General features: G+C 52.5%; 1 protein-coding gene across 1 annotated transcript in view; it reads right to left on the reverse strand.

Moving 5' to 3' along the window:
* Positions 1-1,578: 1,578 nt before the first annotated feature.
* PGBD5 (piggyBac transposable element derived 5) overlaps positions 1,579-15,599 on the reverse strand; it is a gene marked incomplete at its 5' end in the record, with an annotated part of 67,207 nt that continues 53,186 nt past the window's right edge. The window contains 4 exons of the mRNA XM_081124264.1: positions 1,579-1,859; positions 1,981-2,086; positions 7,339-7,536; positions 10,314-10,494. Of these exons, the coding sequence (XP_080980390.1) occupies positions 1,664-1,859; positions 1,981-2,086; positions 7,339-7,536; positions 10,314-10,494 (681 nt within the window). The 3' untranslated portion in view covers positions 1,579-1,663. The remainder of the gene's footprint in view (positions 1,860-1,980; positions 2,087-7,338; positions 7,537-10,313; positions 10,495-15,599) is intronic.

Here is a 15,599-nt window from a genome sequence, read left to right on the forward strand (position 1 = left end):
ATATTTCTCCACGTGGTAAAAGTGCTTTCAACCCAATTAAAGGACACGGCAAAGGTGTTTGGAAACACAATTTAAAATGTGGCCTACGATCCGTGGCATTGAGTGAGAACCAGGGACAAGGGTCGTCATCGGAACCGAGGACACGAGAGTGGCGTGGAGTTTGGGGCATGCTGCCAGCAACACGGTTAATTAACTGAGTGTGTACACGGAAAAACGTCCCAAAGCCTGAGTAGAATAGATCCTGCACTTATAAAAATGAGGGGGTGACAAATTGGACCAAAGGGGATCATGTAACTTGTTTCTTGTCTGCGGGGACAGCAGACCCGTCAGCCACTCTGGCTGATGGCTCCCATGGAGACACATGGACTCTGGTTCAGAAAGAGCCCCAGATGTTTTGGGGAATAGTGGGCCCTGGCAGCCAGCTGCTTGTCATGTAATCTTTTCCGTTCTACGGTGAGCAGGCCCCTGGCCCCTCGGAGAATCACACAGCCGACTAGCAGCCCACCCCTGTGGGGTCTGCAAAGCCAGCCACACCATCCCCGGTTGCTCACTGCGCACAAGGGGAAGAGCCTTAGCAAGGGGTCATCCGTAGAGACGTTCTGCTGTCTGTTTCAGCAATGCTACATATTTTTCCAAACAAGCAATTCTGCCAATGATAAGGTCTGTGACAAAGCTTACGGCCCGCAGGCCCCCATGGTCCCTGGTGGAGGTGACCACGTCTGTTCTGGAAGCGAGCTGCCCATTCTGGCCCTGGCACAGGCGCAGGGCGCAGAGCACAGAACCGTGGTCATGCAAGGAGCGTGACTGGGTTAGGCAAGAGGGTGGGGGTGGAGACAAGAAGGGAGACAGTTTCCTTTTACTGAAGATCGTAAGCAACAGTAAGAAAATAACCTGAAGATATATTTAAAAATAAAAAATAGCATCACACTTCACTGCGACTGTTGGCATTTCCCCTTCCTTCCCTGTCCACAGGCCAAACACAACCTGAGCAGGAGGCCTCACTCATCCACCAGAACCGGAACCCCTCCCCCACCCATCACTGCGTTTTAATGGCGCCCAATGTGTTTCTTCTCCCATGAGACCTGCTCTAAACCGCTCGCACAAAGCAAATTCCAGAAAACCCTCTGGTCTATACACACCCGAACCATCTCAGTGGTACAGAGCCAGTCTCTACTTGCTCACATGGCATGAAAGGGAACCATGTTACAAATGTCTGTAGCGCCTTACAAAGCAGGCAGTTCTAGCAAAACATGCTATGGCTCGTCCTGTGCCTGGCACCGTTGGTGGGAACACCTTCCCAGGCCCCGGGCTGATCTCTCCCGCGCTCCTTGGGTGTCTTGAGGATGGGACGCCCGCTGAGGCAGTAGCGCTGGCGGCACGTGGCAGGTAGAGTCCAGGCGTGGCGCCCCATCCTTGCACAGCGCCCCCATGAGCTGGTGGCCACTTCCCAGAGGGAGGACATGCTCTTCTTTTGAATGGAAACCAGGACAGCAGTCATCCCCTGACCAGGTCCGTCGGGTCCCTGCAGAGGCCGTGAGCGCCCCTCCCAGGCTGTGGCCACACCAGCGCGTCCCCGCCTCCAGGCCGGCAGGTGGGAATGGCAGGCTCGATCCCTCCTCTCCCCCCCCCCCCCCCGGTCCCTCCCTAAGCCCGACCCCCGGCGTCAGTGGGCCGGAGAGGCGTCCTCCAGGCCCAGCAGCTCCCTCACAAGTCTCTCGCCAAACTGCGCCCGGCTGTACCTCTGCACGTGGTAGGCGTCTGACATCTTGTACAGGATGTAGGCGTTGTTGACGGCGATGCTGACGGCGAACCAGAACACCTGCTGCCAGGTCTTGTTCGGCTTGTGAGAAATAAAATACCTGCGAGGCCAGAGGGAATCAGAAAGGCGGACCCCCAACTTCTGTATTCTGTGGCGGCGGCACTGCAGGAACCCCTCACCCCCCACCCCACCCCGGGATGGGCGTCGCCTGAGCCACCTACTTGCTGTACTTGTCGTCGTACTTGCAGATGTAGCTGAGGTGAGCAGCAAATGCCTCCACGGCCAAGGGGCAGGGGATCTCCCCGCTCCTCCTCTTGATGATCACCCCTGCAGGGAAGAGAGAGGGTCAACCCCCTGGCCCCTCCAAGTGGGCCCTGCAAGTGACTCACACATGTGCCTGTCTCCACCCTGCTGGGTGTCCAGATGTAAAACAGACCAGAGGAGGAGGGAGGGGAGGGGAGGGGAGGGGAGGGGAGGGGAGGGGAGGGGAGGGGAGGGGAGGGGAGGGGAGGGGAGGGGAGGGGAGGGGAGGGGAGGGGAGGGGAGGGGGCAGCAGAGGCTGAGGTCAGGGGGCACCAGGAGTCACTTCCACCTGCTCTCCCTGCCTCTGTAAAAGCAGAAGGTGAGATTCGAGGCTCAGAGGAACTAGGAGGTGCCCCGCCCCCCAGGATGGGCCCTGTCCTGCCTCCCAGGACTTCCGGGCCCCTGTGGTCTAAGGGATGGAAAGCATCCTATGCTCGGAGCCGCTTCTGAAACTCGCTCATACACACGTACGCACGCATGGACACCTTTCTCTCCACTAAACACAAGGGCACAGAGTCCCAGGGGCACCACCGAAGCCAATTCCTGGCAAGACTCCAAGGTCTCACGAACAGGGCACAAGAAACAAAGGGCATCAGTCAGCTTCTCCTCGCCCTGCAGCCCAAACTGCTGCAGGACGCTTCTTCCACCAGCCCGGTGCGAAGGTGGCTGCGATTTCCAGGCGGGTCCTCGCCGGCTTCCCCCGGGTGTCATGGGGCTGTGAGAACAGTGCCCTCTGCTGGTGTTTTTTTAAAAAAGGGTTAGTTCAAAGGATTGTGAGACTTTAGCACTACAGAAATGGGGAGTCGGGGTAAAAACGGCATGTCCCGCCCAGTAGCGTGGCTCGGCGGTTGAGCATGGACCTAGGATCCAGGAGATAGAGGTTCAATTCCCAGTCAGGGCACATGCCTGGGTTTCGGGCTTGATCCCCAAGCAGGGGGCGTGCATTTCTCTCCCTACCCCCCTCTTCCTTCCTCCCTCTGAAATCAATGAAAATATATTTAAACAAACCCACAAACAACAGCATGTTCCTTATAGCACAAGGGGCTTTCTCTGGGGTGCCCCTCCACACTGTCACTGAGAGACATGGGGGACACAGGAGTTATATAGATATGTCTGCAAAGACTGAGTCTTGAGATGGGACCTTCCTTTTCTTCCCTGTCTCCCGCCCCCCAAAAATGTTGGTTTTCACACTAAAAAAATACCTGGAGAGCTGGTGAAGAATGGAGATGCCTGGGCCCCGCCCCTAGAGATGTGATCTCAGAAGTCTGAGCGTCAGATGTGCCCAGACCAGAGACCTCCTGGTCATAGGGCTCTGGACTCTACTTGCTTACAGATCCCCTGTCTACTCAAAGATGTCCCATCGTCAGGTGATCCAGCCTCTAGGGCATTCTCTGAGTTTGGGTTTGCTCGCAGCTCCCTGGGCGGACACATCCTGCAGCCTCCATGAAGGGCTCTCTCTCTAATGCTCTCCCTTATGATACCTGCTCCCAGTCCCTTATCTCAGCTGCCCCACCCCACCCAACCCCAAGGCTGGGTGGGAAACGTCCCAGCCTCACCCTTGAGGCCCAGGCCTTGGAGGTTTCCCATCTCCAGCTCTGTTTTAATTTGCCTGACTTTCCATTATAGCAACTTCTGGGGCTAAAGAGGCCTCTAGAGCCTCACTGAGTCCACGTGGGTATGAGCAGGTCAGACCATCCGTATGAAGAAACAAAACCTCTCTGTTCTTTTCCCAGAAGTGGAGGACAGCTTGCTCTGAGTCACCACAGGTCCTGGCCAGTCAGGCTCACTCTCCAAGGACAGGCCTCAGTGTGGCCAAGTCCCTGGAGGCCCACAGTCTGCAGCTCTGGCCTCCTGAATTCAGCACAACCAGGGCCGTGGCTCTGCCTGCCACTGTCCCGTACGCCCGGCCACAGGAGGCCGGCTGTAGCTCTTGCCTTCCTTCCCTTTCATTTCATTCCTTTTAACCAAACTCTGAAGATTTCAGCCTGAAATCTCAGGAGAGTAGCTTCAAAACCCAGGTCTGCCTCAGTCTCCTCGAGCAGCCCCCAGTTTATAAACCAGGTCCCCCTCCTCCGTGGTGACACTTTGCATTTTGAGATACAATTCCATCCAGAAAGGGTAAGGTTACTGTCCTATAATCAACCAAAGCCCGAAAAGCTTTAGACACTGGAAATGCTGACAAAAGGTTGTCTGTATTTCTTGTCTCTGCTGACGTCATAACTAGGAGTGGTGTGCACGCAGCCCAGTGGTGTGCACACAGCTACCTGGGTGGACCCCATGCATTTACAGCTACATGTGAACCTGTGTACATGGCTATACCCTATGTGACCACCTCTGTGCCACTGTGGAGATCTATGGGACCCCGAGTCTTCAGCCTTCCAGCAGTCTGTCTGCAACCTCCCCGGGGCCATCTGCAGTTTGCTGACTTTCTTTCCACTGCTCTGTGAGTCTGAATCAATGAGTCAAGACCTGACTCAGAGTCCTGTGCAGACATTCTGGGTTTGCATCTGTCTCTGGAATCTGAACCCTAAGTGGGCAGAGACTCTGGCAGGGGAATCAAAATGGATTTCAGAAGAAAAGCACAAGGATTTAGTGCTTGATGGGGACATCCCTTGACATGTGACAATATGTAATTTTTTAAAAGCCTGTGTACATGCTCACACCTTTGGAAGAGGGTTTGTGTTTCCTTAGACTCTGGAGGCAAGAACAGTAAACCAGCCCTGGCCAGGGGCTCAGTTGGTTGGAGTGCCTGTCATCCTGTACACCAAAAGGTTGAGGGTTCAATTCCCAGTCAGGGCACATACCTAGGTTTCAGGTTTGACCCCTAGTTGGGGTGAGTATGGGAAAACTGACCTATGTTTCTCTCTTTCCCTCCCTGTCTCTAGAAAATCAATAAACATATCCTTGGGAGAAGATTAAAAGTGCAACAAACTGATTCCTAAAATATTTATAACCAGTTACATATTTTCTAAAATTGAAAATTATGCTCAAGTTTTAGAAGAGTGTATGTGATCACAGTAGAAGAGAGTTAAAGCTGAGAAGCAGTCTTTAGACTACATGAGCCTCTACCATCTGGATGACACTTAAAGTCAGTAGGGAAAGGAAAATATATTCAATAAAAGTTAAGGCACAGGGGTGGGGCTCCTGGTCAATCAACTCTGCCACTTAATAAAAAATGCAAAGTAGAAACCCATCTGATGCCATGCACCAAATGAATTCCAAGTGGATTACTATAAAGAGCACAATACCACATATAAAACAAGCAGGTGAACTCACACCTGCCTGTCCACACACACACACCACACACAAATGCTTACACCTGCCTATACACACACACACCACACACAAACACACCGGCCTATACAGACACTGCGTACATACACTTGCATCACTAATAGGGAGAGAGATAAAGAAATCATGACAATTAGAATGGAACACTGGGTGGTTTAAAACATCATGCTTTTTAAGTACACTGAAAGGAAAACTCTCCCTTCATTTAAAAAAAAAAAAAGGCTCTATGCTGTGGACCAGGGACGGGATTCCCAGCAGGAGGAGCAGCTCTCCACTGTGAGTCTCCCTCCCCTGAGCACCTTGTCCTTCCCTCCTCAGAGCTCCCTGGCTGGCCCACAGGTGCCTACACTCCACCAGGCACACTTTCCAGGGCCCCCGGGGGGGGGGGGGTCAGTTTGCAGTGATGTTGTGGGCACACTCCAGGATTTGGGACTTTATGATTCCTAAAAGTCCTTTAGAAATGGAAACCACAACAGAATTAAACACAGACACTAAACTGCAGGATATTTACAAATCAGCTCTCCTTCCCCAATCAATATGCTCCTTACACGATCCCTTGATTTAAGGGCCCCAACCCTTGAGATTGGGATTTTTAAAAAATTTCATTCTTTTTAAAATATATATATTTTTAAAATACATATATATACTTATTATATATAAGGGAAAGGGAGAGAAAGAAACGTCAATGATGAGAGTCACTGATCGGCTGCCTCCTGCACGCCCTCTACTAGGGATGGAGCCAGAAATCTGGGCCTGTGCTCTGACAGGGAATCGAACTGTGCTCTCCAGGTTCATGGGTTGAGGCTCAACCACTGAGCCACGCCAGCAGGGCTGAGTTTGAGGTTTTAAGATCTGTCCCCTGAAGTCCTACTGCACGCTTCTTTCTAGCCTCCCTAGACACCTTCTTGTCTGTGTTACCCCATTTCATGCAGCCAGACAGTGCAATGTCCTGCTTTGGGACATATTTTCAGGGGCTGTCACTGAAAATAACTTGGTGGGAAGCAGCACCTGCACCCTGATCCCAAACATGTCTCTAAAGATGCTCTTGCCCCACACTGAGGCCCCACCGCTAGACTACACAAGCCCAATTCAAATCCTGGCCTGCAGCTTGCAAGGTCAATCCCAAACACTTCCTCTAAGTGCCCTTGACATAGGTCAAGAGTGGAGGCTTCTAAACCTACGTAAGATAAAGATACATGTGCTTGTGTAATCTCCACCAGGATGTAATGTCACTTCTGTCTGTGGAAGGGGGTGAGGGATGGGAATGAATGGATATTAAACACACACATCACACACATCCACAGCACACACAGGCACACGCACACATACACCCACAACGGAGCGCCTTGGCAGTGTTCCTTCAGAAGCGATGAGGAAAGATGCCCTCATATAAAGGAACACAGGGACTTTTCAAACGTACCCCACAGCTGTAACCATTTTTGTAGAGTGTCCCTTTGTCATTTCAAATTCCTTTTTGGCAGTTTAATAATGTTTTAGCTGCAACTGCTTTAAATATAGATTCCTTGCTAAATAAATCCCTTTTTATCAATGGATTTTAAATCCCAAGGCAAATTAATGACAAAATCAACTGAGCACCCAAAATACCCAGAGCAAGTAGTTAACTTCCAAGGTAGAAACTGAAAAGATAAGAACAGCTGATTTTTTTCCTTTCCATCAGAATAGATTTTTACAGATTCCTGGATGATCAAGTGATCATGGAAATGCCCTTCAAACACAGCCGATGATCAGATCCCATGTACAACCAGGGACCTACGGGAGGCGGCCTCAGGCCCCAGCGAATTCCACCACTGCTGCTGACAGCTGTGAGCCAGCGGAGCCGAGGCCGCGCCCAGCAGGGGGAGCGGGAGCCACGCTGCAGGCGGGCAGGGCCTCACACTGGCTGCCCCACGTGTCTCGCTCAAGCTCGTCCACGTCCCCTTCGCTGCCCACCACCCCGCCACCCCGCGCACACGCAGGTGGCCCACCTTGCTGCACAGGCGAGTAGGCATTGGTCAGGAAGCGGAAGTGCCCCTTGTTGTACCAGCAGATCAGAGACATGTTCCCCTTCATCTTGATGCGGTGCTGGCCCCGTGCGGGCGGCGTGGCCGGGTTGGTCAGCATGGACGGCGGCAGGCCCGTGCAGTCGCTCTTCCTGGAGCTGAGCAGGCCGCAACAGTAAATCCCTGGTGGGGACAGGGACACAAGACCGCACAGACATCAGAGTCCCAGGCGGCTCCCCTGGCCCCAGGCATGCTCGGGGACAGGACGGGACTGCCCGGCTGAGGCCGGCACGTGGGAGACGGGCCTCTAGAAGGCCCCCTAGAAGACGCTGCTGAAGTTTGGGGGCTTTTCTCCCAGACGTGCCGTCTCTCAGGAACGACCACAAGTGTACTTAAGAGCACACGTGAGGCCGTAACACAAGCAGGAAGCAACAGTAACAACAGGCGTCTTCGTTGTTGAGCGCTAACCAAGCAGGTGTGCCTGGCATCCTTCCGCTTCTAGAAGCTTCTGCTCTCCATCACCAACCACAACAGCAGAAGAGGGACCTCGGCTCCGGGGGGCCCCAGGCTCAGGGCTGGGAGGGCAAAGACAGGTTCCAGACCTGACCACAGTTAAGTCACCCTAACACTGTCCACAAGACTGGACCCCGAGGGCCCAGCCCTGTCCTGTCTGCACAGCACCCAGGGTGGCCATTCGAGACGGGGCCCCATCCCCTTGGGAGCGAAGCTGAACCAGCAGAGGGAAGGGTCATCAACAATGTGCACATGGCCAGAGTTCTGCTCCGGAAGGTTCCACAAGGGCGGGGCTGTGAGCAGAGACCAGCAGCAGCAGGAGGCGTCTAAGTTCCACCCTGGGCTCCAGGCCTTTCTGGGTCCTCTCTGCTCAGGGGCCCTGTGGGCCAGGTGGCCACAGGCAGCCACGGGAAATCCCCTCCTCCCCGGAGCCCACGTCCTCAGTCTGGACGCCTGGAGGTGACACTTCTGGCTGAAGCCCTGGGTCAGTCTCATCCTTTATTGGCTTCTGCCCATTGAAGGCTGACACAGTATCAGCAGTAACACAACGTCCTGTATTCCACCCATATCAGCACCACATCACAGCACCCCACCCAGGACAGAGGACACAGGGTCCCTTTCCTCTCTGAGCAGCAGCAGTGGGGGCAGGAAGACCCCCAAGTGGTAGGGGTTCCCAAATGAGAGGGCGCCCTGCTGCCTGGTCCTCTATGCACAGAACTTCCCGAAATGTTTTGCTCTCAAGATTTAAAAAGAACCTGTTTTTAAACAGGGTGAGCTGAACCATGATGGGGATGCTGTAAAGCACCCGCCGGGATTCGGTATACAAAGCTGCCTTTTCCTGCGAGGGGAAGAAAACCCAGGTGGCAGCCGAGTCCTCGAGAATCTGTCCCTTTATGAAAAGAGCAAGTATTTTACGACATCTTTTCTGGCTATTATCTTACAAAATAACCTGTGTGCCCCAGGAGGGACAGCTGGACACTCAGCTCGGGCTCCCTCCTTCAGGCTTGAACTCAAATTAGAATGGAGAACCACCCCCAGGTGTTGGCATCGCAGGTGCAGCCCATGAGGCCCAGGTGAAGGGCCCATAGCTTTAGATGCTTCTAAAAAATAGGCAGTGGAATCTCTGCCCCGTCTTGGAGAAACTCAAATTCCATGTCTAATTACTTTCTTTGCACTGGGGGACTCTCCTCCAATCTCCCCCCAGGTTTCCTGAGTGGGGGAGCATCACCTTCCTCCCAGAATCACAGGTGGCCGGTGACAGTCCTGTGGCACCCTCACCCTGTAACACGCCAGCCCCACCTGACACACATGCCCCGGCCAGCAGGAGGGCACCGTCCAGGTGAGGGACCACCCCTCACCACAGCTGCCAAGGTCCCAGGTCGGCTCCCCATTACTAGAGGGGGTTTCGTTTTAAGGCCAGGTGTCTGATCTGTTGCTAAGCAATAGACCTGCAATTCAGTGGCTCCCGCAGCGAGTGGGGGCTTTCTGTGTTTCTCCTGAGCCTACCAGACAGAAATCCCCACATGCAGGACAAGGCAATGGCAAATGCCAGCCCTGGGCTTCCTGACCTGGCCCAGACCCTTTGCTCCAGCCCCTACTTCTGCCAGAGCCACAGAAGGCCCACCCAGCTTTGCCACAAATGGACGGAGCATCTCAGCACCCAGGGGAGACCTTGCTGAGGCCCACAGTACTACAGCTGCAATTCTCTGCAGCATCTACACATCTGCCAACTGCAAGGGGCCCTGTTACAGACGGGGCTGCATTCAGACTCCCTAGCATGCTGAGAAGAGCTGTGCCCAGTGCTACAGACTGTGTGTGCCACCCCCCCATTTCCTATGCAGAAAACGTAACACCCAATGTGGTGTTAACGATATTAGGAGGTGGGGCCTTTGGAAGGTGCTTAGGCCATGAGGTGCCACCCAGCATGATGGGATTGGTGCCCTTATGGGAGGCCCCACAGAGCTCTCTCACCCTTCCATCATGTAAGGACAGGGAAGGCACCTTCTATGACCCAGGAGGAGGCCCTCACCCAACCAGGTTGGCACCGGGGCCTCAGACTTCCAGCCACCAGAACTGTGAGAAATTTCTGTTGTTTATAAGCCACCTGCTCTGTGGTCCTTTGTTATAGCAGCGCGAATGGACTTGAACACTAACAGAACTCCTTTGCTAGCCACGGCCTTATAGCAAAGGACACAAAGAAATGTGCCCTGAAGACTGGGCAGAGCTTTGTGCTGCTGTGTCCCCAGACCTCAAGCCAGTGACTGGATCCCTTTGGCACAGGCTCTCTGGTGCCCAGCAGGGTCCAGGCACCCTCGGGCTGGAATGATCTGTTCCTTCTCACCATGGTCTGTGCTGAACATCACGCTCTGGCACCCCCACCCCCAGACCTCTCCCAGCGCTTTCCAGGGCAGGGGCCCAGGCTGACACCGGCTCCCCACTCCACAAACCTTGCTTTTCAAACTCCTCAAACAGCGTCAGGCTGGTGATGCTGGGCCCCGTGAAGATGATGTAGTTCTTGCCGGCCGCGTTCCGGCACAGGCTCCTGGCCACCGCGCTGTGCAGCTGGGGCTTGTTTTTCAGCGCGTCCAACGCGTCGGGGCCCCCGCCCTCCTTCAGGTGGACGTATATCTTTAACAGAGACACACAGGGGTCAGTGAGCGCAGCACAGCCACCAGGCCAACGCTTCAGGCAGTGAGAGATTCCGTCCTGGGGCTGGAACGAGTGGGAATGCCGCCCACTCCTTGGGCCACCGGTTCCACAGCCCCTCCCACCTCTGTCCTGTCCCCAGCCTGCAGAGGCCCCAGGTCCCCCCGAGGCCACCCCACAACCTGGGCGGCTGGCGGCTCAGCACAAGCCTTTACCGTTTGGAAATGTCAGGAGAAGGGAAAGGACAGTTACAAACCACGACCCTGGCAGCAGAGGTCATTGCAAACTGTCCCCCGGTTCTGAAGCACAGGAATGACTGGAGTTTACAATAATAAAAGTGAAGGCTACGTCGCCTGGGGGAATAAACTTATCCGTGCGCTCCCCGTTTGAATATAGCTTTTTAATTCACAAAGTACGTCCACAACTACTGTTTCCCACATCCTTCATGGTAACCACCACACAAGTGGGACAGGCCACAGTCACCTCGTATCACAGAGAGACGGGATCGGGACTGAGAACTCACCTGAGGTCCGAGGACCAAAACAGGAAATGCTGGACCCAGTGAGCAGTTTTTAACCCTTTGCGGTCGTTTGTCTACTCTCAGCCACCAAAGTTTTTTTACCGTTCCGGTGGTATGTCTGCTCTCAGCCACCACAGCAAGGAACCGTACGAATCTTAACTCTATTCATTCATGTATCAGTTCATAATTTCTCTGAAAGCTCTTAATTCCGACCAGTATGACACCCATGTCCAAATTTAATACAACTGCAAAGGGTTAAACTCTCTGTCCCATGAGCATCACCAAACGGGTAGACACAAGAAATAAAAACAGGTTCAAGGAGTAGGGCCCTCCTGAGGGCTGACCGAGCTGTGAAGAGTCCATCAGGTGGGTATTGGCTGCCGTCCTTGCCGGAGACTGGTTCTCATGGAATGTTCTGGGTGCCGTGGCTGGAGGTCATTCACAACCTTGGGGGTGGATGCCTGTCAGTCCCTGGAAACCGCGAGGCCAGGAAATGAATGGGCCCGTGGCCTGCGTTAATAGCAAGGGTGGAGAACGGTTCTTGGGGGGCCACACTTCACAGGCGTAAGGAGAAGCGCGCACTGGGTGGCTCAAATAACAGAGACCAATTTTCTCACCGTTCTGGAGGCTGAAAGTTCGGGATGAAGGTGTCGGCAGCGTTGGTTCCTTCTGAGCCTCTCTCCTCGGCTTGTCGCTGGTCATCTCCACCCTGTGCCCTCAGAAAGTCCTCGTTCCGTGCTTGTCTGTGTCCTAATCTCCTCTTCTTGTAAGGACCCCAGTCATACTGGATTAGGGCCCGTCCTAATGACCTCATTTTAACTTAATTATCTCTTTAAAGACTTACTCCAAATTCAGTTACCGGTACTGGGGGTTAGGAATTCAGCACACGAATTTGGAGGCCCAAGTCAGCCATAACTGATGAGGTGGTGCTAAATGTGGGGGCGCACAGCAGAATCAAGGACTGTTGGCTGGGGGCTGCCCTGTGACGTGATGACTCACACCTTTGTAGGGCAGAACCAGGACCAACGTGCAAACGAAGGAAGCAGATGTGCTTGGCACCAGAGCCCTTGCTGACACTCAGGGCCACCGAAACACTGAGCAGGCAGCCTTGGAGGCTCCAGGACAAGCCAGACAGCCACGCGGAAGGTCAGGACACCAACTAAGGCTGGGCTGGACGGCTGTTGAGGTACCTCCCGATTGGTTGCCTCCCATATGCGCCCCAACTGGAATCGAACCCGCAACCTAGGTATGTTCCCTGACCAGGAACTGAACCTGTAACCTTTTAGTGTATGAGACGATGTTCCACCCAACTGAGCCACACGGCCAGCGCAACAGTGGGTTTATTTTTAAAGTGAATATAAAATAGGATCTACTTTTAAGTAAGTAACATAAAAAAGCCGTAACCTCAAAAGCCCCAGCCAAGCGGCACGACTGAGAGAGAACTGTCTCTGGGGCTTTGGTGCCCTCCTGTCTCCGGGGAAAACATGGTCCAACTATGCTGCCTTGACCACTCTCCTCACTTTCAGAATAGAAGAGAATCGGTTATCTCCACTGTTGGTGCAGGGCACGTCTGGGGCCGGGAAGTCACTCATTAGGGACTGTGTGGTCCTTGGCGTGAACCTTTCACTCGCTAGCTGAGCCAGAAGCATTCCCAGCCGTGAGGGACAGCACAGGAGTGAGAGTCTCCCTGAAATGATGCAGAACGAGCTCATGGAGATGTGAGGCTGTCACCTGGAACATCTGGGGGGACGGCCACTCGTGAGAGTTGTAAAATTTAAATGATGTTCACTTACTGAGAGATGAACTGGGTCTCCCACAAGGAGGCAGTGCGGGTGCGAGCCCTGGGTTCAGTGGGCATGGCTCTGTCACTCACTGGCTTGAGTGATGTGGGACAAGCTACTTAACTGCTCTGAGCCTTGATTTCCTCATTCGTAGGGATGACAACCCTATGCATCTCCCAAGGCCACTGTCTTTAAGTGAAAGTTGTGTAAGGAAAAATGTTTTTTTTCATAGAGAAGCTCTAGACCTATATTGTACCTGTAGACACACATGGCCAATTTAATGTAAATTAACTAAAATTATGTAAACTGGAAAATTCAATTCTTCAGTCACACTGGTCACATTTCAAGTCTACTCAGTCACATGTGGCTGGCAGCTGTCCCAGGGAAGAGAGAGCACAGGTACAGAACATTCCTTCAGCTCCACTGTGTGCCACCCTGAGCTCCTGAGCCTGGCTCTCCAGCAACGTCTCCAAGCCACCACCTCGTGTTGTGACAACTCACCACCAGGTTCTCTCATGTCGCCTCTCACCATGATCATCACCATGACCATGACCAGGCAGGGCCCATGCACTGAGACCCTGCTCTGCCCTCCTCTCTTCAGCTGCTCCTTTAGCATGAATGACCCTGCAAGAACTTCACTTTCATTTCATCCTGAAGCCCAAGTCCCCGTGAGGCTGTCTTTTAAAATGTTAGGTTGGAAGAGGGACAGGTGCTAGCTTTCCATGAGCTTCTGCACCCACCCACCCACTCACGTCAGCTCAGTCATGGATTCCAGGTCACTGGGGAGAGGGCGAGGGTTTAATCTGATCCAGTCAGTGCCTGACTCATTTATGTGTGCTCTTCATAATACTTTACTGTCATCTCTGAATCCCTTCATGGAAAATTATGGGCAGATTACCCCACTCAAAAGACTGGGAAGAGATCTGCTTTCAGCTACTTCCTCAAGGACACTCAGAGACGTCTGTGGCAGATGTCTTGTCCCCCAGCCAGTTCCACACTGTAACATAAGCACATCCAACCTGGGTAGGAATGGAGCTGGCATCTTGGCCACTGCACAGTTCAACAGATGGGCGAATGCCCTGCCCTGCCTGGTTTTTGACTCCACAAGCAAAATGCTCTCTAGTTAATTCCACTCTGATCTTCACTTTTCAAGCTAATCCAGTTAGTTCTAGGTCAAGAGCAAAAGATTCCATTCACATAGTGTATAAAAAAGATTCAAAGTCAAATAAGAAAAAGCTTCAGTGCACATTCTGTGAGTTAGTCCAACATAAAAGTACGTCTCACATTAAGGAGACAGGTGACGGCAGATGCGAGAACATCAACCAAACAACAGTCACCTTGGGTAAGAAGCAGATACTGGGGTTTGTCTAAAGTGAAAAAAAAAAAAGTCTCCTTGGGAAAGAACATAGCCTACTGGTAAAGGCTCTGGGGTCAGAAAGGCTGGATCGAATCCCAGGTCCGTCAGTTTTCGGCTGAGACTTCAGGCAAAGTAGCTAATCTCCCTGTGCCTCAGTTTCCTCACTGTGAATAGAAGCAGGAACCCTACTACCTCATGAGATTGCTGTGAAATGAGTAATACATGCCAGTGCGTAAGCCTGGGGAACCTGGCAGGTAGCGAGTACCCCGTTGATGTAAAGTATCCTTTTCTGAACCCCAGAAGCTGTCAAAGATCAACAGATGAGACATGAGGGGGAGAAGAGCTTCCAGATCAGCTGGTTCAGCAACACACGGTGCAGGGGCCTCATTCAAAGCCCTCAGAGATGTCCACCTGGGCTCTGCCTGGATACAGCCAGTGTGTGCACAGGGGTAGGAAGTACTCGGGAGTTGAATTCTGGCTTCTGAAGCCCAATCCCCTCCAGAGTATGTCAATTCACTGAGCAAGAAACGATGGTTGCCATTTAGAATGGCTCTGCCCCTGCTCAACCCATAACATCACACACACACCTCTAGTACAACACCCGTCACAATATATGAATATTTTTAATTCCGCCGTCTCTCCTAACAGAGAGGCAGTGAGGGCTTCATTTACCTCTGGGTCTTCAATGCCAAGAACAATGCTAATTCCCGACAGTGTGATTCAAACACAATCTGCACTTGGAGTTTTGTTTGTAGAGATCTTACCTTCCCATCTATTTTGTAAACTCCTCAATAACAGGAACCTGCCTTAGGCTTAAATTCTTAGAAAAAAAGAGAATTTAAACCTAGACCTTAAAAGGGGAAGCTGAGAAAGCCACCATCCCCACCCTCTAGGAGTTCAGAGTCAAGGGTAATTGTTGCCAGTGAGCCTGAGAAACAAACAGGCCGCATAAGCCAGGTGGACGCCGGGAAATCCCTCTGCAGTAGAACCATAGGCTGGAGATATACAGAGATCAATCGATTGGACTATCTATAAGTGTAGAGGCATTTATTTTAAGGAATTGGCTCACATGATAATGTAGGCCTAGTAAATCCAATATCTGCAGGGCTGGCCAGCAGGCTGGAGGCCCTGGGAAGAGTCACGGTTCAAACCCAAAGGCATCTGTTGGCAGGATTCCTCTTCTACAGGGGACTTTGGTATTTTTCTACTAAAGCTTCAACTGATTGGATGAGGCCCACCCACACAATGGAGGGTAATCTACTTTACTCAAAGGCTGCTGTTTTAAATGTTAATCTCATCTAAAAAAAATACCTTTACAGAAACATCCAAAATAGCAGTTGACCAAATACCTAGGTACCGTAGCCCAACCAAATGGACACATGAAATGAACTATCACACCCTCTGATAGCTGATGTCAGGGGTAAAGTCA

Source organism: Miniopterus schreibersii, assembly GCF_964146895.1.
Source record: "Miniopterus schreibersii genome assembly, chromosome: 21".
Lineage (NCBI taxonomy): Eukaryota > Metazoa > Chordata > Mammalia > Chiroptera > Miniopteridae > Miniopterus > Miniopterus schreibersii.